The sequence below is a fragment of the Notolabrus celidotus genome, chromosome 22 (assembly GCF_009762535.1).
Source record: "Notolabrus celidotus isolate fNotCel1 chromosome 22, fNotCel1.pri, whole genome shotgun sequence".
NCBI lineage: Eukaryota > Metazoa > Chordata > Actinopteri > Labriformes > Labridae > Notolabrus > Notolabrus celidotus.
In genome coordinates this window covers 28,248,042-28,273,574 of record NC_048293.1, presented here as the reverse complement: position 1 = coordinate 28,273,574, position 25,533 = coordinate 28,248,042, and the positions used below count along the sequence as shown (strand labels likewise).

The following is a 25,533-nucleotide window of genomic DNA, read 5'->3' as shown; positions in this document are numbered from 1 at the left end:
TCTACTCTACACCGGGGTAATTCCATCACCAGCGTGCGAACAGGCCGGGCTTTTGTGAGAGGAGAGTAAACGTTAGGCCGTCTGTGGATCCACCTCTCTCCTCTCTCTCAGCCGTTTTTTTCTTCCTCCTCCTCCTCCTCCTCCTCTCTCTCTCTCTCGTCTGAGTCTGCGTTCGCTGCTATAATAGTATCTCAACTGACAACATTCCTGCAGGAGGGCACGGCCCCAATGACGACAACTTTTTGGGAGGTTGGAGGGTGGTTTAAGGGGGAGGTGTTCTTCTATTTCTACTCGTAAACCTGACAATGACACACCCACTCTGCTGTCTGCACACAGAAACCACTCCTCCTGTCAGGCTGGTTCCACCCACAGGAGAGAGAGAGAGGATGACTTAATGAATCAGCAGAGGAGAAGAGAGTTTATTCTTTTTATCAAGACAACACTTTTTGACAAATTTAGTTTGTTTTCTTCTTGCAGTGCAGAAAAATAAAACCCTGATCCCTTAATAAGGACTTGATTGAGCGCAGTAGAGTAGAAGGACTGTGCATTAAAAACATGGGAGGAGGACCGGCTCTTTAAAGCTCCTGTGAGGGTTTTATAGCGGGTCATGAAACTGACTGAAATTGACTTTAATGCTTCTTTAAGACCCTAAAGAGAAAATCAGACCAACAGCAAAAAGTTTGAATACTGTAGTATCTTATTTTTGATCATTTTAATGTCTTACAGCTCTGGTGGGGGGTAGGTGCCAGTCACAGCAAGAACCAGCACTTTTTTTTAATAACAATTTCAATAACAAAGATTCATAATGAGTCGCATATTCAACTGTTTTAAGAAAGTAGGATGTGGTTTGAAAACTCAGTCATGTTCAGGACAAATCAGCAAAGAGATAAGAGATAACATTTTGTCCACAGGGGGCGCTAAAATCAACACAAACCAAAAGTTACCCACTAGAGCTTTAATTTAGCTTTTTGGAGATTAAAGCTCCAGTTAGGAGTTTTTAAAATGTCATGAATCAGACTGAGATTAAAAATAACGCTTCCAAGTGATGTATAAAAGCACTCAAGATAAAAAAAAAGGCAATTTCTTGATATTATTTTGCATCCTTGTCCACATGGGGGCGCTAAATCAACTCATATCTGGTTAGGAGGCACTTTAAAGCTCCTCTGTGAGGTTTTTAGCTGATTATAAAAATGGCTGAAATTGATAGTAACGATTTTTTATGACTCACAAAAATAAATGAGACAATCAGCATAAATATTAACCTCTCTGTGTAGTTATTTTTGATGCACTAGCGGGGGGTAGGTGTCAGTTGAAGTGCTTTAAAGCTCGCCTCATTGTTTTGGTCTACATTTGTTCGTCAAACTGAAGCAAGATGAGCTTTTTTTTAATAAAACATAACTCAAACATGTACAGGACGAAAACAGCAAAAAGATAAGAGGGACTGTTTTGTCCACAGGGGGCGCCAAACTCAACACAAACCAAAAGTTACTTACTGGAGCTTTAAGGTCAAAATATCAAGAGTTAGGTCAGATTTTCTGCATTAGTTACAGGTAAACTTTGATTTATTTATAATTGACCTAAACTTCAGGCTCATAAATTATACTCTACCTGTACTGTCCTTTACTTTAAGTATATAAGTATAAAATTAGACTTTAAAGCAATAATAAAGTTTGTACCTTCCAGACAACTTTGCACATAAACCATCTGCATCCATATTATTGCACCTGAACATTTTTAAGATTTAAACGAGCAAGAGAAATGTTTCCCTCATCAGTCATTGTCTGCTCTTGTTGTTTTGACGTCATTAAACCTGATCTGAGTCTTAACTACGATGCATCATCACACCAGGTGTTAACAAGCAGAACAACAGCGTGCAACATCATGATGAAGTTTTTATCATCCTTGTGGAGACTGAAGCTGATGAAACCAAAACACCGGATGCAGCACAATCATTCACCCACCTGTCTGTCTCTCTCTGTGTTTGTGAACGTTCAGGTGCAGAAGCAGGTCCACCCAAACCTCCTGGCGAAGGAGGATGCCCTGCAGCACATCGAGGAGCTGATCCTGCAGCTGCTGAACATGCTGTGCGTGGCTCAGCCTCGCTCCGTGCAGGACGTGGAGGTAAGACGATCATCAGAGCATCGGGAGTCAGTGCAGCTGACTGGAGGCCTTCATTACAGACTGGTCCTTTAATCACATTGTTTCTAAAGATATATGGGACTATCTGGGATTATTTTACCGGATTGTAAACCGACAAAAGTGTGAAAGCTGAGATTCAGATCAATGGCCTAGAAATGAAAATGTGTGCCATCACACCACCAGCAGTAAATCATGATTCAGTCTTCTTAATGCTTCTTCATTCATCATCATATTAATCTCCCTCTCTCCAGGAACGGGTCCAGAAAACTTTCCCCCACCCGATAGATAAGTGGGCGATCGCAGACGCTCAGTCAGCCATCGAGAAACGCAAGAGGAGAAACCCCTTACTGCTCCCCGTGGACAAGATTCACCCTCTGCTGAAGGTAAAGAGAAGACAGAGTCTGCATCATGTGAAGCTTTACACCCAGAAGGATGCACTAAGTGACAGCACATCAGAATATTAGTGTTTAAGGTTGTTGTTGTTTGGATGAACCAGAGTTTGAAGGTTAGAATATGACTTTAAGATGTAGTAAATAACTGAAAAGTTGGAGACAGATTTTAGATTCTGTGAGAGGTTTTTTTGTTTTGTTCTTTGTGTTTTTGTTTTTTATTTTCATTTTGTCACTATTTTATATTTTATTTTAGTTTTTTCATTGTTTTTTGTTTAGATTTGCATTTTATTTTTATTTTATTGTATTTTTTAAATCATTTTTTTAATAGTTTTTGTTTGGTTTTTGTCTAATTGGTTGGTGTCTAATTTTAGCCAATCATGTTGCTCCTATTGTCTCAGGTACAGGAAACTCTAATGAACATAAAGAGGGAAATATATTTTGGATATAACTTGTTAAAGTTTTGTTTCTCTTGGTACAACTTAGTTTAACAACAAGATATAGAATTGTAAAAACTGCTCTGCTCATACAGGAAACTAGAGTTGTCACAACACCTGAGTTTTTCAGTTCAATCAAACATTATTGATCCTCCACAGCTTAAAAAAATTAACTCCTGGGAACCAAACACTGGTTTATTTTGTTACTTTTGATTTCTAATAATAATCCAAAATAATAAAACAGAGTTTGCTTCATATCTATATTTTCTAACTGTGTTATTTTGGTGTTTCATGAGCGTCTGTCTGTTCAGTGGTTTTGAGCTCACAGCTAATATATCCAATAATAAGCTTCAGCGCTTTTTAAAACTATTGAATGTAAAAATAACAGATTTTATATTTGATCATGTCAGCTCTGAAGCCAGTTGCTTAAATATATGTGATCAAATGTAGCTCACAGGTTGAGTGGACTCACTTTAAAACATCTTCATACCTCATGTGTTTTTGTTTTGCTTCTTTCCTTCTAACAGGAGGTTCTGGGCTACAAAGTGGACTACCATGTGTCTCTGTACATCGTGGCCGTGCTCGAGTACATATCAGCAGACATCCTGAAACTGGCAGGGAACTACGTCGGCAACATTCGGCACTATGAAATCAGCCAGCAGGACATCAAGGTGTCCATGTGTGCCGACAAGGTGAGGACAGGAACCCTCTGATGATGAAGGATGAAGGCGTGTGTGTGTGTGAGTCAGGTGGATTGATGGTTTTTGCTCTCAGGTGCTCATGGACATGTTCGACCAGGAGGAGGACATCGGTTTGATGTCTCAGTGCACGGAGGAGCCGTCGTCCTCCGGAGAGCTCACGTACGACGACCTGGTGAGGCTTGAGATCGCGGAGGAGCGTCAGTACCTGCGAGAGCTCGACCTCATCATCAAAGTGTTCCGCAATCACTTCCTGTCCAACACGAAAATCTTCACGCCGCAGGTGAGTCCAGAACTGAGAGGTCTTTCTTTTTCAAACTATCACACTATAACGAAAAGAAAGATCCGTCAGAGGGGGAGGAGTTTGAGTAAAGTGCTTGGCGTCGTCTCAAGGACAAAACACTAAAGGTGCTTTTCCACCAGAAATACCAGGAACTTCTCTTCAAGGAACTAAATGCTTCCTTGTGCTGTTTTTGATTTATTGCTTCGTTCAATCAAGGCTCGGAAGGAGACAAGCTCTCAAGGCAAAGAGGATTCAAAACGTCTGAAACGCTCGACTTAAAGCAGGAAGACAGATTTTAAAAGCCATGTCAGAGATGAACCGGTGTTCCAGTTTAAAGAGCGACCCTGTTAACTGAAGACTCTCAGCCGGATGCATCCCTCACAAACGTCTTTAGACGATCATTAAATATCTGATGCATTCCCGAGGACTCCTTCTGTGTTTCAAGAGCTGTTGTAAACTCCACAAACACTGACACGTTCAACTGAAGGTCTCCAGTTTACAGGGTCGCTCTTCAGACTGGAACACCGGGAGCTGACAGAGACGCATTCACACTATCAGGCTCAGAGAAGACCGATGTTCAGGAGGTATTAAACCAAGTGAATCACAGGTGTGTGTGATGTTAGTGTGGACGGAGGGGGAAATAAAAACACTGAGGTTCCTGGACCCAGAACTAAATGCAGACCCTGGTTCCTGCTGTGGAAACATGCTGTTTATTTGTCTCACCTGATGAGACGTGATGTGGATGGAGGACAGGAACTGAATACCTTCAGGGTGTAGAAAGAAGTTTAATATGTCGCTGTGGTTTTGCATATTTTCGGGCGGGGTAATTTGCAGCATCATTTGGGTGAGGAGGAGGAGAAACCTTTGTGAGACCCGGAGGAACTCAGAACGTGTAATTACATTGAGACAGGGACGACATCTGCAGCCCTGAACCCTTTAAATGATGTCTGTTGAGACGCAGCGTAATCTGAAATGACTCTGGAGACGTGGAGAATGTGCTCCAGTCAAATAATGACAGGACTCGACTTCCATTCAGACTGCAGCAGCCAATAATCACTCAGAGCTATTTTTGGGGCCGTGGTCTGCTCGACTAATGATTTCCTCCAGCTAATTGGGGCTGTTGTTGTTGTTGTTGTTGTTTGTGGAGCTTTTTTATTTTTCCAAGGAAGGAATGACAGGAATGAGAGAGGCAGCTCTTACGTTATTGTCAGAGTTTACATCATGCATCATCTCTCTTCTATCCTTTAAATCACCCCCTCCCTCTCTCGTTGTGTCGTCATGCAGGACGTGGAGGTGATCTTCAGTAACATCCTGGACATCCACGAGCTGACGGTGAAGCTGCTCGGACTGATCGAGGATGCTGTGGAGATGACGGCCGACGGCAGCCCTCATCCTCTGGTGGGCAGCTGCTTTGAAGACCTGGCAGAGGTAAGAGGGTCACTTTCTCAGTTTTACCTGCAGAACTCTCTTTGTGTATGCCAGGTGTTTGGAGTGCAAACTATCACTCCATTACTTGAAACTCTCTCATAAACAAAGAAGCTCAAAGCCTCCAGTCTGAACTAACTCCTGACTGATCCTCTGCACGTTCACAGGAGCAGGCGTTTGACCCCTACGAGACGCTGTCCCAGGACATCCTCAGTAAGGACTTCCACGAGCACTTCAACAACCTGATGGCACGGCCGACCGTCGGGCTCTACTTCCAGGTAGGGTGTTCAAGTTTGGTGCTTCAGGTCCAGAGCCTCTGATGCATCCCAGGCTGCATGTTTCTGGTGAAGTCTTGTTACTGCAACATCAGTTTTTCATGCAGCTTCATCCGTCGTTGTACCTGCATGAGTCAGCCTCATTCAGGCGTCAGTTTTACGTAGAAACTGACATCCATCCATCCATCCATCTTCCTCTGCTTATCTGGGTCCGGGTCGCGGGGGCAGCAGCCTCAGCAGCCTCAGCAGGGAAGCCCAGACACTCCTCTCCCCGGCCACTTCCACCAGCTCTTCTGAAACTTAGAAACTGACATAAAGATGCAAAATAAGCAAAAAAATCACAACATTTTTAAAACCAAACTTCCTAGAAACCTGTCACCCTGACTGAAGGATGGATTCTTGATTACATGTGTTGTAACTTGTGCGTCTTTGTCCTCCTAAGATGTAAATTTTGTGACATTTGATTCCCCTCTCTTGGACCGTTCGAGCCGTTATGTCCCTCCCGCCCTTCCTGTCATTCTCAAACCTGAACCTTCTTATGAAGCAAAAATGTCATAAACCTGAAAAGACAATATTGTTTGTTTTGAATCTAAAGGTACGAGTAGGTGGTTTATGTGTTTACACCAAGCAAACAGTGTTTGAATTTCTGTTCCTGCGTTTCTTTGAAGTCAACCTGGTGGAATTCCTCCCATCGCGGTCCGAGGGCATGTCATGACATATTCGGCGTCCTGTGTACGGTTTATTCTCCGCTGCTGCTGCATTGTTTTATTTGGACATTCCTCACAAGAATAGCATTGAATTATGCTCGGTGGGGTGCAGTTTGGCAGCCTTTGAAGATTAAATATTTGCTGGTGTTTTCTCAGGCCGAAGACCAATGAAGTCCGACTGTTCACAGGGAGCGACATCAGAGCTCGCTGCAGAGCTTACAGCGAGAGGGGGTTTCTGTCGCTCTTTTCAGGGTTTCAAACACAATATTTCCTAAACCTGGGCCTCTGTTTTAAGATAACTTTGGGGTCTAGAGGTAGAGAAAGGTTTCAAATTGCTCTGGTAAATTTCATCTGAGCTCAGCCTCAATATGGTCTGTGATGGCTGCAGGAGAACTTTGACCTGTCAGAGGATAGAAGTTCATGTTTGTGCCACACACAGGCTCAGGTTATTAATTTAAAGTGTCTAGATACTTTAAAGATCCTTCCTGTTATGATATCACACATTTAAAATAAGACTTTGAGCCTCTCTGTGGCAAAATCAAGAACTATAATTGGACTGGCCAAACCAACCTCTGGAACAAATCTGTCTAAAGAGTCTTGGATTCAAAATTTGAGGTGTAATTTAAGATTAAACGTCTATACATGCACCACACGTCTTTCTATGTTAGCAGAAATAAGGACAAAAAGGTACCCAGGTTAGATAATTAAAACAGTTATACCCCCCTGTTTAATCCTTTTACTTTCAGAATATGGGAGTTACTGTTCTACCTCTGCCTGGTTAGTTTGTTTGTGTTATTGTGGAACCTCCAGTGTTAACCCATGCTAACTTTGGTGTTTCAAGTTTGGTATGGGTCTGATTCAGTGCTGTTACGACACTCCACAACAAGGACTAACCCAGGGGTGTCCAAAGTACGGCCCAGGGGCCAATTGCGGCCCAAGGTCCATTTATTTATGGCCCCAAGCTTCCATCTTAAATTGTGTTATTTATAGCACAGATATTAATCACAGTTTCTTTCTACAAACAAAACTAAAGTCAATCCAGAAACGTCTCAAAAAGCTTCATATGGACTACCTGTCTAAAGCCAAAGCTCTGGGAATTCTGCAAGATGGCAATAAAGAAGAAACACAAGGACTCTTAAAGCTGACAAGTTTTCAAATGAATGTTTTATCATGATGTGAAATGTTCTTGATGAACACTAAAAGGTCAGAAGACATAAGACAAGATCAAAATTATGAAATTGTGCAGAAAAGGCAAAATTTGGTGCATCAAAAATGTTCAGAACTCAGGAAAATAATTATTTAGTTCTTAAATTGTTGTCTGCTTGTCAGAAAGGTCTTAAAAACCACATAAAAAAGAAGTGTGATGAAATCCAGATCGTGATCCTGCCATAGGAAAATAATGAGACAATACTTTTTCCCAAATTGCCCGACCCGAGTGAAAAACATTTTCCTCCAGAAGAAGATAAAGTTTGCTAATGTGTACATGGTTTGTGGAGAACCGAGGACTACCTAGTTACTGTTTTATTGAGACAAAATTTAAAATGATTGTTATTAAATAAATATTTCATATATAACTTTTGGGATTCCTAAGTCTCAGTAGGAGCCACTGGCCCTGAGGTATTCTGACAACATCATATGTGGCCCTCTTTGAAAAAAGTTTGGACACCCATGGACTAACCGCTCCAGAAAAAGGGTAGACAACCAACCCAAAGTGTTTTTGTCCATGGAGTTCTTCATGCATTGGCTGTTTCTGGATAAAACTTTGATATCAGGATAATAGAAAAACATTTCCTCTGCATTTTAATTCAACCTTGAAGAAGATTGGAGTTGCTGGTCTACTCTGCCTGGTCAGATAGTTTGTATTATTGTGTAACTTTGGTGTAAGTTTGGAGTTAACCCATACTATACCTTTAAAGATGTTTGGTATTTGTTCATTACAACATTTTAATTGATCAAGGCATGAGGAGACAACCAACTCCTCTGTTACAGAAAGTTTCTTTTATAAAAGAAAAACATTTCAGTCAGTGGCAAAATCAAGAACTATAAGTGGACGTACTTTTGACTGGCCAAAGCAACCTCTGGAACAAATCTTTCTAAAGAGTCTGGGATTAAAAATTTGAGTCTCATTAAGTCACTTTAAGATTAAACGTCTATGAATCACACGTCTTTCTGTGTTAGCAGAAATAATGACAGACAGGTAACCTTGTGAGACACGTGATCAGAGCAGATTCTAATCAGTGAGATGAAAGATGAATCGCACTACCCTTTGTGAACAGCAGAGGGCGCTGTTCAATCCCCTGAATAACGTCACAAAAAGCCAAAAACGAAGCTCTGAAAACGTCTCTCATGAACCCAGATATTATGAGTGTTTAGTTTCCTCCCGCTGCTCTCTGACGTCTCGTCTCTCTGGTTCACCTCCGTTTAAGTCTTCGCTGTGTTTACCCTCAAACTATCCGAACCCAGTTGGAACAACCCCGATGGCACTTTCCTCTGATTACCCACACCCAGTGTTTGTTTTCACTCGGTCTCTGGATGAGGGCGGGAAAAAGGGCACAGGAGTTAAATAACGCGAGCTGCAGTAGAGAGCACCTCTTCTGGAAACACCTCGCATTGTTTAAAAGTCAGATCGGTGAACCGTGAATACGTCACGTCGCTCCCTCCTGATCTTAGAACATTTCTCTTGAGCGTGAGGAAGAAATGAGGAAAACGAGGAGGCACATTTGTCAGAATTAAGATGTGTTTGATATTTTGCAGGCACTTGAATCTGAGATTTTTTTCACACTGCTTATCCAAGAACTAGAAATCTAAATATCTGCAGCAAATATCCGACTTACCGAAGAGCTAACGAAGTATTTGAGCTTTCTCCACAGTTTAAACCCGGTGCTTTGCAAACCCTGGATGCTTCATAGCTGCACATTGTGTGGTTGTGTGTTGGTGGTGGTCCCAGGGGCAGATGGTGTAATGGTGTCTCTCTCTCCCTCCTTCCCTCCCTCTTTCAAACACCTTCCATCCCTTCTTTCATCAACCTGCTCGTGCCTCGTTTCTGCAGCGTGTGCATTTCTTATTTTAGCGTCTCTCACTCTGTTTCATCTCTGACCTGATGTCCGTCTGTCTCCTCGTCTCATGAACACGAAGCACTACGAGGACGCTTTGATGCTGCGTTTGCTAAAAAGGGGAATCGAACGTTAGCGCTACATGTGCTTCATCTTTCTCCTCCCTCCCTCTCTCTCTCCCTCTCTCTCCCTCTCTCTCTCTCTGCCGGATAGATGTGTCTGTCGAGCACTCAGCCCCTGCACTCTGCAGCGTCTGGTATTGTGGGTAAATTACATCGCCTTTTAAAAATAGAACATGCAGCCACACTGCGGGCCATTTCTCTACTGGGGGAGGAGGAGGAGGAGGAGGAGGAGGACGGGTGGCCCGAGGCGCATTTCATGTTGAAAATAAGATGTGAATTAGGACAGCAAAAGAGCGTGACATGGGTTCAAGCAGCCCTGTACCTCTGTGAAATGGGAACATGTTGTCCTCGTAGTCACTCTGCAGCATCGTCCTGCTGCTCTGTGTTTATATTTAGGACGCCACCGCAGGGATGACTTCTACTTGTTGTCCAGTCACAAAAACGGCTCTATTTTAAGGTGACCTGCTCAGATCGGACGCAATAAAGGCTCCTCGCTCAAACCTGAGATCCCTTTGAAAAGATCTGTGGAAGTAAAAGTTAAAAGGAAGATTTTTTTGATTATTTTAGTGGATACTTCAGAATTTTTCTGCTCAAGCTGCACTTTATTCAGTCAATCTCTTTAAAGGTGACATATCATGTAGAATGGACTTTTTAATGGTTCTCTCCCTGAAATCTGTGTCCCTGTCTACAAACCTCCTGAAAAGTCAAAGACTCCATTTTGCCCCTGTTCTGATTTCTCCACCTTTCTGTAAATGTGTGCTGAAACCAGCCGTTTCAGTTTTCAGTGTTTTTCATACGTCACAACGCCATCCGGTCTGTAACAGGAAGTCAGAGCTCGGAGCTTGTTCAGCCCATAGACTGTATAAAATACAACTCAACCCCTCCTCCGTTTTTCATTCCCTGCACACATGTGTGCTAACAAGGAGCTTAGGAGGGAGGCATGCTAGTTGTAGGCTGTCTTAATAAACACAAAGGTCGCTTTGACTCCCCACGTCTGCAGATTTGAAGATCTAGTGGATGATTTTTATTTATCATGGAAAAGTGCTAGCGCTAGTTAGCATAGCTACATAGCTACATGTTCATAGCTGTGTACCAAGACACACGTGCTGACAAATAAAACCACAAGAGACACTAAATCTGTGACCAATGGTTCAGAAAGGTCCTGCTGCAGGCGCCTCTCCGTCAGGATCAGATTCTGGATCAGATTCAGAGGGTTGAAGTAACGCGGGTCTGTGAGCAGCCGTGTATATTCAGCCAACATGTAAACATTAGATCAACGTGCTGGACAGCCGAGGCCACACCCACTTCCTGAGGGGGCGTGGTCAGAGAGCTCATTCTCATTTAAAGGCACAGACACAGAAAACAGCCTGTTCTGAGCAGGGCTGAAAAAGAGGGGTTTACAGGCAGACCAGAATCTGATTTCAAAGTGTTTTTATGAGCAATAACTTTAAAGACATGTTTTGGGGACCTCTTAGACCGATATATGTTGATGAAAAAGAGCAGAATATGTCACCTTTAAAAGTGCTTCTTCTGGGGCGCCGTTAGCCTAGCGGTTTTAGAGAGCGCTGCATGTACAGAGGCTATTCCCTGTCTCTCCCCAGCTGTCCTATCACATAAAGGTGGAAATGCCCCAAAATATAGCTCAAAATAATATACATTAAATTAATTAATTTAATTTTAAAATTAAATAAAAGTGCGTCTTATAAATTAAATTTTACGGTGTCTTTTTTTGAAGAGCTGAAAATAAATAGAAGATTTATCTGTTCATCAAATCTTTAATTCAGTGCCCAGAAACAGAACACAGCACGTGTTGTTGTTGTAAATTAATCTAAAAGGATAAATCTGCCCCCGATCCTCCTTAAACTCCTGGTGTTGGCTCTGAAACGTGTAAATGTGTTGCCTTAATGCGAGCAGACGATTTGTAGAACCTGCAGGATGCTGACGTATCAATAACACGATCTAAACTTAGGTCATTGTTCCTCCCCCCCCGGCTGTCCATCACTGATCGTCAACCAGCTGATGTCTTTATCCCCCGCTCACACAGACCCTCTTCATCTCCCCCCGCCCCTCACAGACCGTGTGGCCGCGGCTCTGGAGTCTGAGTAGTAGCGTATTGATTCTGAGTCGTCTGTCAGGGGAGCTGGAGATTTAAATGGATACTATGACGGCCTCCTCTCCGGTTACTCTGCAGGCTCACTCGGTCAACCGCCTCTCCCCTGGTCCTCCATCACTCCGCTCTCTGCTCGTCTCTGTCCGTCTCATGAAAAGGTTCAAATAAACAAGAGGAGGGAATGTTTTCTTCTTCTCCTATAAATAGCTGTTACACCTCTTGAATCAAAGCCACCAGACTCCGGTCACATACGCAGGTAGATCAGAAACTCCTGTGTTCTGGAAAACGTCTGAATGGGATTCAGAAGAGAAATGTAATGGCTGTCACAGGTTTAAAAATCCCCCTCCTCTTTAACAGGAAGTCCTATCACTTCAGGGTTTCTATTAAGGCGGTCAGTCTCATAAAAACATCTTTATGGGACCCATTACCTCCAGAGATCACGATGTACCGATCCAGTACAGCTCGTCCCGCGGACGCCGTCTGAAACAAACTACTGGAGCATTCCTTAAAACTATTTTAACCCCTAATGAAAAAGGGTTCAGATGATGGATGGTGGAATTCCCCGTTAAATGTTATCGGCTGATTGGTCTTATATCAATTCCACTTCACGAGGAGAGCTGTTGTCCCGACCCTCACACATTCCTCCAAAATGATCCCAAGAACTCTTCAGTCTCTGGTTTATTCACGGTCATGCCCTGTTTGTATTTTTGGATGCAAGTTTTTCTATTTGGACTTTTTATAAATCTGCTTTTTTTAAGAAGTAGAGACGACTGATGGGATCCAAAAACCAAACCAGTGCGATGATAGACAGATACAGACAAACGGATGAAGGAGTGTGTGATCTTTTCCTCTTTCTTTGTTGTTGTTTTTGTTTGTTTTCGTCTGTTGTCGTATTCTTTTCCCCCTCGTCTTCATATTTTTAAGTTTCTACTCCTCTATCCATCAAAAGCTGTGATTATTCTGCAGCTTTAAAGTTATATTTTTGGGGCTTTTTGCCTTTATTTGATAGGATAGTGAAGAGAGACAGGAAATGTGGGGAGCAGAGAGGGGGGAAGACATGCAGGAAATGGACGACCAGCCGGGAATCGAACTGGCAACCCCTGCGACAAGGACTATAGCCTCTATATGTGGGGCGCTTAGACCGCTAGGCCACCAGCACCCCTATTCTGCAGCTTTAATCCCACACTTGGGCTTCTCTCCTTAAAGATATTGGAGCTTCTACACATCCATAGTGTTTTTTCATTTCCTCCCAGAGCTCAGTGATCAAGTGAAGCTCTGACAAGTCAAGTTTCTCCAAATATCACAAATCTAGTTTCAGTTATTCGTCTTAAAGTTTCTGATTTTAAAGACTCTGTTCCTCTGATGAGTCTCTAACGGGTCTTGTTTGTTGTTTGTGTCCGCAGTCAGTCGCAGAGGGATTCAAAGAAGCAGTCCAGTACGTCCTCCCTCAGCTGATGATGGTCCCAGTTTACCACTGTATGCACTACTTTGAGCTTCTACAGGTACGTCCTCACGTTATAAGACACGTGTGTATTTATTTATTATTAAGTGACAATAAAAGTGTTATTTTTAGTCCTGCTTGGCTGACTTTCTGTCGAGGTTCAGCCACATTATTTTTATTAGTGAGGTTAACAAAGCTGCTCTTTCTTCTGTCTCTATTTATATCTGCTGCTTCTTTAAAAAGCATCTCAGTATTACACGCTTGTTTTAAAAAAAAGTCTCAAACCCTCAAACCTCAGAGTTCAGCTCACCTCGATTTTCTGTGTTTTTGCAGCAACTTCAGGAGCGCAGTGAAGACCAGGACGACCGAGAATGTCTGAAACAGGCGATCACAGCGCTGCTAAACCTTCAATGTAGCGTGGAACGCATCTATGCCAAGCACCTGCCTCGCCGTAAACCCGGGTACAAGATCCTCTACTTGAGTTTATTATGATGTTCATTTAGTCATCATGTGTGGGTTGTCTTAATTCAGATTCAACATAAAACATTTCAGGATGTGAAACACAAAACCACCAACATATCAGACAGAAACATACTGGGGTCTCTTAGCCCCCAGAACTACTTCCCCCTGAACTAAAAGGTTCCTGGTCCCCCATTGTTGTCTGCGTTTCGACTGCGGGCTGAAGTCCCGGGTAGATTGTGTAAATCAGGCCAGTGACGTATGGAGAAAGAAAAGTAAATGCACTACACCACCAGACCAGTAGAGGGCAGTAACACAAAGAGGAATGCCATTCATCACAGATGGCACCATAGAAGCAGACGGACAGGCAGGTATCATTCTGAGCAACACAACAGTTAGCCTGTTAGCATGAAGAGACTCAGCTGGTCTGTTTTAGATGGTGCTATATTTCATCACAGATGGATTCACTGAATCAACACGTGAGAGGAGATAAACACGAGTAGCAAAGACGTTTCAACACGGCTTTAAAATCCTTTTGAACTCAAAAAGCCGTGATCGCAGAGATCGCCCGGTGTTTTGGTTTAAACGGCGACCCTGTTAACTGGAGACTCTCAGTCGGATGCATCCCTCATAAACGTCTTTAGACCATCATTAAATATCTGATGAGGATATTTTGAAATCTTAATAAAAACTAAACTAGTTTACATTCCCAGGAACTCCCTCTGTGTTTCAACAGCTGTGTAAACTCCACAAACACTGACACGTTCAGCTGAAGGTCTCCAGTTTACAGGGTCACTTTTAAAAGCGGAACACCGGGAGGAGAGACGCATTCACGGTGGGCTGAGAGAAGACTACTGTTACAAGCTGCTAAATCAAGAGAATCACAGCTTCTTCTTTTGAAAAGTACACACACATACAAAAAAGATAGAACAAATAAAAACTAATGAAAGAAAGAGAAATCAAGAGAATCACAGATGTGTGTGATGTTATTGTGGACGGAGGGAGGAATAAAAACACTGAGGTTAATCTACCAATCAGACACGTTCAGCATTGAAAGTCCCAGGACCTTTGAAAAGTACTACCCCCCTAGCAGGGGCTTTTTAGGGGGGAGATTATCTACCCCTGAACTAAAGTTAGACCCTGGGTCCACTGGTTGAAACGTACGTAGTTCCTCTGCCTTGTCACAGCATCAGTAGATCATGTTTTGGTTTCTTCATTGAGCTCCACAGTTCTCTGACTCCCCTCCTCTCCCTCGCAGTGAGCCCATGTACCGCCTCTACAGCAGGCAGGTTCGTAGCAAACAACTCGCCATCAAACGCATGAACGAGATCCAGAAGAGCATCGACGGCTGGGAGGGCAAAGACATCGGCCAGTGCTGCAGCGAGTTCATCCTGGAGGGGCCGCTCATACGAGCCGGCGCCAAACACGAGCGGCACAACTTCCTGTTTGACGGCCTCATGATCAGCTGCAAGGCCAATCAGAGCTCCCGGCTCCCGGGGTCGGGCAGCGGCGCGGAGTACCGCCTGAAGGAGAAGTTCGTCCTGAGGAAGATCCGCATCGTGGACCGCGAGGACTCGTCGGAGCTGCGGCACGCCTTTGAACTCATAGGAAAAGACGAGAACTGCGTGGTTTTCTGCGCACGGACAGCGGAGGAGAAGGCGGCGTGGATGGCGGGGCTGGTGACTCTGCAGTACCGCTCCACTCTGGATCGTATGTTGGACACGGTGCTGCAACACGAGGAGCAGGCGCACCCTCTAAGACTGCCCTCCCCGGAGGTTTACCGCTTTGCCGTTCAGGACTCTGAGGAGAATATCGTGTTTGAGGACAAGATGCAGAGCAAGACCGGAATCCCGCTCATCAAGGCCGGGACCGTGGTCAAACTCATAGAGAGACTCACATACCACATGTATGCAGGTAAGCTGGGCCGACTCTTTCACTCTGACCGGTCTGAGAGGTTTTTAGAGACGTGTTACTAAATGTAATGTTACCTGATCTGCTTCTTCTGTTTTTAGATCCTAACTTTGTGCGAACATTTCTCACCACATACCGATCGTTCTGCAAACCACAGGAGCTCCTCACGCTGCTCGTAGACAGGTACGCTTCAACCCCAGAGGCACGCCGTGCAGGACTCTGCTTTAACCTTTTTCAAGCTTTACGAACACTTTCTTCTAAATGTTTGAGACTACTTCTCAATTCAGTTCATCATTGTTTTCCTCAGGATTGAGATCCCGGAGCCAGAACCGACCGAGGAGGACCGACAGGCTCTCTGGAACGGAGACCAGCCAATGGCGGCCGAGCTCCAGAGGTTCAGGAAGGAGTACGTGCAGCCAGTCCAGCTCAGGTACAGAGCCGTCCAATCACAGCTGATTGAGAAAAAGCTGAGGGACACTAAATCTACGGTTTATTCAGGAAAGAGTTGAACTTTTGCTTTAATGGCAGAATCAGGCAGAAAGGCCGACCCTGAGGCTGACAGCAGTTTGAGTTTCACTTTTTACATCAGAACTTAAAGAAATCTTAAACAATCTCCTCCCTTGAGTTTTCAACAAAGCCCTCCAAAGACACAGAAGACTCTCTCTTCCTGCCGCTCTCTCACTCTCCTGTTAAGGCCTGCTGGATGTTCTCAGCAGACCACAGAATACCTTTTGTCTTCACTTTGCGTCCTTATAAGGAATCACAGAGTCCAGAATAGTTTAGTAAATACCTTTAAAAACTGAGAGCTTCTCCGTATCAGAGTGCAAAGCTGTTGAAGTGAAGACCTGCTGCAATAAAACCCTCAACGGTCCAGACACAGTAAGAACAACACTTAGTGAGGGACGAGTCCTCAACAGAGCTCACAGCAGATCCACTTTGTGAAGCAGTCACAGCTGTCCATCATAAACGCACAAAAAATATAACTTTAATAAATAAAACATATTTCCTTTATGGGTACGACTAAAGCTGCTGTTTCTTTTTAATGCAGTCTGTCTTTAAGAAAAAGAAAACACACCAACCATCAAACAAAACATAGTGCAGTTAAAGAGTTTGTTGACACAGTTTCCAGGTGATCTGTATTCAGACAAACTATCCTAACTGAAGGTGTAACCCAGAAGAGGAGGAGGACGTACGTTTGATTTACTCCAACGTCTTTTCTTCTTCTTCACAGAGTTCTCAACGTTTTCCGTCAGTGGGTCGAACATCATTTCTACGACTTTGAGAACGATCCAGAGCTGAGGAGTCGGTTAGAGGAGTACATCACCAGCAAGATCCAACTGAGAGGTAAGATCCTGTACACACACACACACACACACACACACACATTCAGCTGGGGTAAAGGTGTGTTTAAGGTTCGTTAACGTCCTCTTAAGGCCTCTTACAGCTTCAAACATTGCTCCTTTTGTTCCTCCTCACGTTGATCTTCTTCTTCTTCTGAAGTCTTTATCTGAAAGCATGATGGGAAATATTCTCAGAAGGATTAGATTTAAAGTTCTTTGCTAAAAGTGACTCGGCAAGTTGGGATGTTTTATCGGCGAGACTCTGGTATCATAAAAACTTATATCCACCATGTGTGTTCACTCCATGTGGACCAACACACTCTTTGTTTTATAACCGGCTGAAAACTTCAACTTCAATTCAGCCGGACGACAAGTTTTTTGTTTAAAGATGTTTATCTTAATTTTTACACATTACAGTCAAAAAATACACGTAAACCATTAAAGCAAGTTTTCTGTATAAGAAACACAATTCAAGTGAATGAAGGAAAAAGCAACCTATAATAATAAATGATAATAATTTAAAATAAAAGATTAAATAAATAAAAAGGAAAATAAATAACAGTGAAACTACAATAAAATAAATAGGGTAATATTTAAAAGATAAATAAGTGGAAAAGGTTTAAAAATAAAAATAAAAAGAATAAAAATAAATATATATTTAAATAAATAAATAATGATAGTTATTATAATAACAGAAACAAACTTAGAAATAAAATAAAATTGTATTTATTTATTATTATTTTTTGTTTACAATGTTTATTATGTAAGTATTTGCTTGTTAATCTACACATTTGTTTTGAATTAGCTATTATTGTTACTGTATTTACATTTATTATTATTGTTGTTTTTTATTTATTTATGTTGTTTTTGTTTTCATTCTTGTCCCTCTAGTCTCTAGGTTTAGGGTCAGTGGGTAATATGGGTGGTTGTGTGAGTGTAGGGCAAATGTTCTTGTTTGTAAAATGAAAAAATATAAAAAAAGCCTTAAAAAAAAAAAAGGAGATAAAATCTAAAAAGAACACGTTGAGTTTTAAACGTGTGTTCCTTCTCTCTCAGGTAAATCCATGAGGAAGTGGGTGGAGTCCATCAACAAGATCATCAGGAGGAAGCTGCAGACGCAGTCCAACGGGATCAGTCACAACATCACCTTCGAGAGCCCGCCTCCTCCCATCGAGTGGCACATCTGCAGACAGGTGGAATCCTTCGACCTCATGACCCTCCATCCCATCGAGATCGCTCGCCAGCTCACTCTGCTGGAGTCCGAGCTCTACAGGTCAGTGAATGAACGTCTGCTCATCTGAGTAGATCTGTTTACATGGAGGAAAGTCAGCCTCATGACGTGAACAAGAAGTAAAAACCTGTCCCCCCTCAGAGCTGTGAGGCCTTCTGAGCTCGTCGGCAGCGTCTGGACCAAAGAGGACAAAGAGAAGAACTCGCCTAACCTCCTCCGCATGATCCGCCACACCACCAACCTCACGCTGTGGTTCGAAAAGTAAGTCCGGCTTCAGATATCTAGAATCACACACAGAGTCCTGGGTTGGTCTAGTAACCGTGAGTGTGTCGGTCTCTCTCAGGTGTATTGTGGAGACGATGAACCTGGAGGAGAGGGTGGCGGTGCTTTCGAGGGTCATCGAGATTCTGCAGGTTTTTCAGGAGCTCAACAACTTCAACGGCGTGCTGGAGGTGGTCAGCGCCATCAACTCTGTCCCGGTCTACCGGCTGGACCACACCTTTGAGGTATTAATCGTTGATGGTCATGGTTTGGTCTCACTGTGCTGGTTAGCAGATTCTTGATGGGGCTTCTCCTCTTCCTCTGCAGGCAATACCAGAGAGGAAGAAGAGAATCCTGGAAGAAGCCGTGGACCTGAGCCAGGACCACTTTAAGAAATACCTGGCCAGACTCAAGTCAATAAACCCGCCCTGTGTGCCTTTCTTTGGTGAGTCCAGCTCAGTGTTGATATGAATCCACTTCAGGTGAGCCTTCTTCTCTTGACCCTCCTTCTCCTCCTCCTCCTCCTCAGGTATCTATTTAACCAACATCCTGAAGACGGAGGAAGGTAACCCAGACTTCCTCAAACGCCACGGTAAGGAGCTGATCAACTTCAGCAAGAGGAGGAAAGTGGCCGAGATCACCGGGGAGATCCAGCAGTATCAGAACCAGCCGTACTGTCTGAAGGTGGAGCACGAGATCAGGGTGAGCGCTCGGGTTTCCAACGTTCTCCGTCTTCGATTGAACGCGTTTGAAAAATCTTAACCTCTTCTTCTTGTTTCTGCTCAGGGGTTTTTCGAGAACCTGAATCCGATGTGCAACAGAAGCGAGAAGGAGTTTGCAGACTACCTGTTCGATATGTCTCTCGAAATCGAGCCACGGAACTGCAAGCAGCCCCCCAGATTTGTGAGTGTTTGTTCTGAAGTGTTTGTTCTGAAGGGTTTCAGCAGTAAAGGAGAGTTAGGTGCAGCATTGTTGGACTTTGAGCTTCTGTTCTGATCCCAATATCACCAACCTGATACTGGGAGGTAGTCAGAAATGAATATTTGCACCTGAAGAGTGATCAGAGCCTGGAAAGACATCAGGTAGAAAACAAACAGAAGTACTGAAATATATCTCATAGTTTTGAGTTGATCCCATACGATTCAATTTGATTCACGTGATTTGTTTTGATACGATATGATTCAGTTAGTGATTTGATTTGATTCAATTTGAGTGATTCGAATTGAAATGACTCAATTCGATTTGTATGATTTGATTTGATATGACTTAATTCAGTTCTAGTGATTCGGTTCAAGCGATTCTGTTTGATTCAATTCAAGTCATTATGTTTGATATGACTCAATTTGATTCGAGTGATTTGATTTGATACAATTCAATTCAAGTGATTCGATTTGATACGACTCAATTTGATTCAAGTGATTCGTTTTGATACGACTCAATTCAATTTGAGTGATTCGATTTGATATGAGTCAATTCAATTCAAGTGATTCGTTTTGATATGACTCAATTTAATTTGAGTGATTCGTTTTGATACGACTCAATTCAATTCGAGTGATTCGATTTGATATGACTCAATTCAATTCAAGTGATTCAATTTGATACGACTCAATTCAATTGTAATGATTCGGTTTGATACGACTCAATTCAATTTCTAGTGATTTGATTTGATACGACTCAATTAAATTTGAGTGATTCGATTTGATATGAGTCAATTCAATTCAAGTGATTCGTTTTGATATGACTCAATTTAATTTGAGTGATTCGTTTTGATACGACTCAATTCAATTCGAGTGATTCGATTTGATATGATTCAATTCAATTCAAGTGATTCAATTTGATACGACTCAATTAAATTGTAATGATTCGGTTTGATACGACTCACTTCATTTAGAGTGATTCAATTTGATACGACTCAATTAAATTCTAATGATTCGGTTTGATACGACTCAATTCAATTTCTAGTGATTTGATTTGATACGACTCACTTCATTTAGAGTGATTCGGTTCGATATGACTCGATTCAGTTCTAGTGATTCGGTTAGTTTGATTCTGTTCGATTCAATTCGAGTGATTGTGTTTGATCTGACTCAATTCAATTTGAGTGATTTGATTTGATTCGATTCAATACAATTAGATACAATATGATTCATTAGAGTGATTAGACACGATTCGATACAATTCCATTCTTTACGATACCATTTAATTTAATTCGATACAGCTAGGTTCCCGATACAATTTGAGTCGATTCCAGTGATGCAACTCTAAGTTATACAATACAATACAATTAAGGTATGATTCGATTCGATTCGAGTCATTTGAGTTGGTGTGAAGTCCGAAGACATTAGCTGCAGTGTGAATATGATGTTTGGGTTTTGATTGTAGTAACGTTCTAACTCTAACATCTCCGTGTCTCGTCTTGCAGCCCAGGAAGACCCAGTACACTCTGAAGTCCCCGGGGATCCGGCCTGTACGAACGTCTACCTCTGGTACCCTGAAGAACCACCCCGTCCCCCTGGAGAGAGAGCCTCCGCATAAAATCACCTTCCGAAGCATCGCCGAGACCGAGCCGGAGACGCCGGCGTCCGCTTCGGTGCCCACATCCCCGAACACGCCGACCCCCCCTCAGTCCGCCTCCTCGGACCTCAGCTCAGTGTTCATGGAGCCCGACCTCAGCAGCTCGTACGGCGGTGAGTCCGGCTCATGATCAAGTTCATAAAAACCTTAGACCGTCCTTTGTGAAACCAGATCTTCATCCCGTGTCTCTTCACCTCCACAGGTAGCAACTCCATATTCGCTCCAGTTCTTCTTCCACCTTCAAGTGAGTTCAGACTTTAAGTTTGGTGACCACATGAATCCACTTCCTGTCTCTGTCTCATCTGTGTGTTCTGATCGTTTGCAGCAGAGCTTGGTTTTGATTGGTTATCTGTTTCCTCTCAGAGTTCCAGTCCGTGTCGTGCGGCAGCCTCCATCAGCTCGGGGAGGAGCTGCTGAAGCCGCCTCCTCTGCCGCCACGAAGGAAAGACGCCATGTCTGAAGCCAAAGTAAGATTAACATGTTGACTACTTCCTGTTTGAAATCAGACAAACGTTTCCGGTTTTAATCTTTCTGATTTCTGATCCTCAGCTGAGCTCCAGGTCCGACAGCCCCCCGGCCATCCCTCCCCGGCTGCCCCCTCCTCTACCCAGGATCCAGCCTCGACCGCTGGTCTACAACGGCCCCCCCATGGACGGCCCCCTGCCCAGCCCTCCACCCCCTCCGCCCCGCGACCCCCTCCCCGACACGCCTCCCCCCGTGCCCCAGCGGCCCCCGGAGATCTTCATCAACTACCCGCTCAACCTGCAGCCCTCCCCGGTGGGCCGCTACCACTGGGACTTCAGCAGCTCCCCGAGCTCCCCCAACACCCCGCCCAGCACGCCGTCGCCCCGCGTCCCCCGGCGGACCTGCCCGCTCAGCGCCAGCCAGAACAGCCTCTGCCCTCTCCCCGTCCCCATCACCGCCCCGCCTGTCCCCCCACGCCACAACTCCAGCCCACAGCTTCCCAAACTCCCACCAAAGACATACAAAAGGGAGCTGCTGCAGCCGCCGCTACAAGGCCTCTCATTGGTGGAGAACGCCGACAGCAGCCAGTGAGTCTGCGTCACTTTTTTTAACACCTTGAACTGTCTTCTGCAAACTACGACACAGTGGACTACTCAGCTACTGATCAGAAATAACGAAACCTACCGCTCCACACGCCCCACCTGCTGCCCGCCCCTCCGCATCGACCAATCACCTCCCTCCGCTGTGCCTCTCAGGGGATCAGTAGCTCCGCCTTCATCTGAAACCCTCTGTGCCAATGAGAAACCCACACCAGTGTGCCAGCTAATAAACAACAACAAGGATCTGTTTGTGTCTGTGTGTCGAGTGCAGAGCGGGACTGTCTGATGAAAGTTCTCACCCCTCACACTCGTTACTCCCCCACCCTGACTCCGCCCCCCTTTTATTACGAAGGGGAGGAAGTGGGCGGGGCTTAGGAATTTGTAGCCTCAACTGTCATGCTTTAGTTTCTTTGGGCATTGACGTCCCGTGGAGTCCTGCTGCAGCTCACAGACCTTCACCACCTCCTCTCTCTCTCTTGTAGCTCCGTCAGCGTGTGTGAGCAGCAGACTTTATTTTCCTACAAACAGTTGCCAAAGTCTTATTTTATGCAGGGGGATAAGGGATTTTCTTTTTTTAAACAAATGTGACGTTGAAAGAAACGCGTCAAAGGAAGACACTGAATCCCCCACACCTCTCTGAACACTGTGACTGTAACGACGGGAGTCAAACTTGTCTGACTGTTGTCGTGTCTGAAGACGGGGCCGCTCTCTCTGCAGCCACTAAAAATGTTGCCTTTTAAAAACAAAAAAATCCAACAGCGGTGACCTCTGACCCCCCCTGCCTCCAGTCCTCTCTGAGACGAGACGGTCGAGAGGCGAGAACACTCCATTTGCACATCGAGTTTTTTGGGCAGGAGACGTCCCTCTCTGCGGCGTCCGAGGAAACCGCCACGATTTCAAAAACAGCACCGATCGAGGAGACGAGAAAAAGTCGTCTTCACAAATGTCTTAACCCGATCCGTGCAACGCTGTCTTGACACTGTGCTCTTTTTGTTTTTTTTTCAAACTCACGACCAACTCTTCTTCTTCTTTGGTATTCACACTCAGCACTAGAAAGCCTGCAGTCTCCCCCACCACCACCACCACCACAGCTGGGACAGCTCCCCCTAGTGGCTGCCCTTGAAATACCTTAAAAACACACCCATGAAAAAGAGGAACTTTTAACCCTTCTTCTTCTTCTTTCTCTTGAATTTCTTTTTCTCTCCTGCTTGAAAACATTTAGTTTCTCTTTGGAAAGACTGAAATAACCCCTGCATCACGCTCAGATGTGCCTTTTATTTTGTTTTCTACTTTACAGAAATAAGCAAAATGGTGTCTAAAATGCTAAAAAATAAAGTTGCCTATGTAATGTTAGAACAAAGCTATACACTATGAAATTGTACATGTTTGTGGATACTGTGTATATATAACATGTATACACTAACTAAATAATTTGTATAAAGTGACAAGGTTTTTTTCCCCTGTTGTATTGTACTCTCATCCGCATCTGTTCAGTTGAATATTGCCTAATAATCCAATGCTGCTACAGTCGGATAAAAAAATGTTAAAAACAGAAACAAACAGGTCACCGTCACTAACGTACTTACAGACAATCTCCAGTGAACTCTGGGAGTATTAACTGAGGAAGCCATTTTTCTCCCCCCCCCACCCCCCCGGCCCCGCCGCTGTTTAAAGCAATGAAAGAAAAACACACAGTTCAATATGCCAAGCACTTACTGAGACGTGTGCTTCACTTTGTACATCCTACTAATGGCCTTTTCCAAGATTTTTTAAAGCTACCCGTCATGAAACAGAGGGGGAATGGTGTTAAAGTCACAGGCGGATATTATCCTGGATTCAGTTGCGAGTATTTGAGCTTCGTGAAGAATTGGATGTTTTTTTTTGTTTTTCTCTGATACACACTTTGTGCACTTTAGGCTGTACTGTTGAAGAGCCGCGGTTGTTATAGGTCATGTTTGTAAAAAAAAAGAAAAGAAATGCAATGGTCCTATGCAACTGTTCCAACTCTCTTTCTATGAGGAGAGACGCATGAGTCCGCCGCCGCCGCCAACGCCGCAGCCACCGCCACCACCGCCGCCGCCGCCTCACTTTAACCCCCGTGATGTTTGTAGAAGTCAGAAACACCCGAGGACGACTGAGCAACACGAGCGAGCTGGCTTCCCGCTACATTTGTAAAACATAGCCCTTCCTCCTCCTCCTCCTCCTCTTCCTCACATTCGTCACCAAACTAGAGATGGAGGATTTTTATGAACACATGAAGTCAAACACACTTCATTCTTTGCTCCCCCGTTCTCCCGAGTCAGTATTGGGAACGTTTGTTTTGTTGTTATTCTTTCACCCCAGCCTGGACAGAATAACAGATTTGGTTTTTCCTCTGGTGGCACTGTAACAGCTTGATCCAGCAGTCGGTTTATTTGATGGTATGTGGCCTTTTAACTGCTTTGTATTAATGGTCTTGATGAGATTAATAAATCACCCAGTCTTATTTTGTACTGAACTTCTCTTTCCTCTCCTTGTTTTTCTCATTTATTTCAGCTTTCTCCTCAAAACAGGGTTTAAATCAGTGTTAGGGGGGGCGCTGGTGGCCTAGCGGTCTATGCGCCCCACGTACAGAGGCTATAGTCCTCGTCGCAGGGGTCGCCGGTTCGATTCCCGACCGGTCAACTTCTTCCTGAATGTCCTCCCCCTCTCTCTACTCCCCATATTTCCTGTCTCTCTTCAGCTGTCCTATGAAATATGGCAATATATTATTTTAATGTCGAGTAATTAATATGGGAAGAGCTACTTTTTTGCTTTTTGGTTTAATAACTGCAAGCTAAATTAGAATAATAACTCATTATTATTATTAAATGTCCGTCAGAAAGCAAACATTCAGGGACTCATCTGGCTTTGCTTCGACTTAGGGAAACTAAATCCATCCAGAAGGACGTTTTAAGTTCACTATTCTTTACTTTATAAAGTCCATCCATCCATCCACCCACCCACCCACCCACCCACCCACCCACCCACCCATCCATCCATCCATCCATCCATCCATCCATCCATCCATCCATCCATCCATCCATCCATCCATCCATCCATCCATCCATCCATCCATCTTCTACCGGTCCGGGTCACGGGGGCAGCAGTCTCAGCAGGGAAGCCCAGACCCTCCTCTCCCCGGTCACTTCCACCAGCTCCTCTGGGAGGACACCGAGGCATTCCCAGGCCAGCTGAGAGATATAATCTCTCCAGTGTGTCCTGGGTCTTCCCCGTGGACTCCTCCCAGACCGACATGCCCGAAACACCTCCCTGGGAGGCATCCTGACCAGATGCCCGAACCACCTCATCTGGATCCTCTCGATCTGGAGGAGCAGCGGCTCTACTTTGAGTCTCTCTCCTGACCCTCTCTCTAAGGCTGAGCCCAGACACCCTGCAGAGAAAGCTCATCTCGGCCGCTTGTATTCGCGGTCTTGTTCTTTCGGTCACTACCCACAGCTCGTGATCACAGGTGAGGGTTGGAACGTAGATTGACCGGTAAATTGAGAGCTTTGCCTTCTGCCTCAGCTCTCCCTCTTCACCACAACAGACGGGTACAGCCGCCGCCCCGATCTGCTCCCTCTTCCCCTGACTCG

General features: G+C 44.2%; 1 protein-coding gene across 1 annotated transcript; it reads left to right on the top strand.

Moving 5' to 3' along the window:
* The first annotated feature begins 1,938 nt into the window (after positions 1-1,938).
* Positions 1,939-24,416, top strand: sos2 (son of sevenless homolog 2 (Drosophila)). The gene is made up of 22 exons (XM_034675491.1): positions 1,939-2,121; positions 2,391-2,522; positions 3,493-3,657; positions 3,740-3,946; positions 5,231-5,374; positions 5,539-5,649; positions 13,042-13,140; positions 13,413-13,540; positions 14,797-15,452; positions 15,551-15,632; positions 15,757-15,879; positions 16,681-16,793; positions 17,846-18,062; positions 18,162-18,281; positions 18,364-18,526; positions 18,609-18,726; positions 18,811-18,983; positions 19,068-19,184; positions 20,704-20,968; positions 21,058-21,099; positions 21,219-21,322; positions 21,405-24,416. Exons 1-22 carry the CDS (start codon positions 1,939-1,941, stop codon positions 21,909-21,911), a joined length of 3,969 nt encoding a protein of 1,322 aa, XP_034531382.1. The 3' UTR covers positions 21,912-24,416.
* The last annotated feature ends 1,117 nt before the right edge of the window (positions 24,417-25,533 follow it).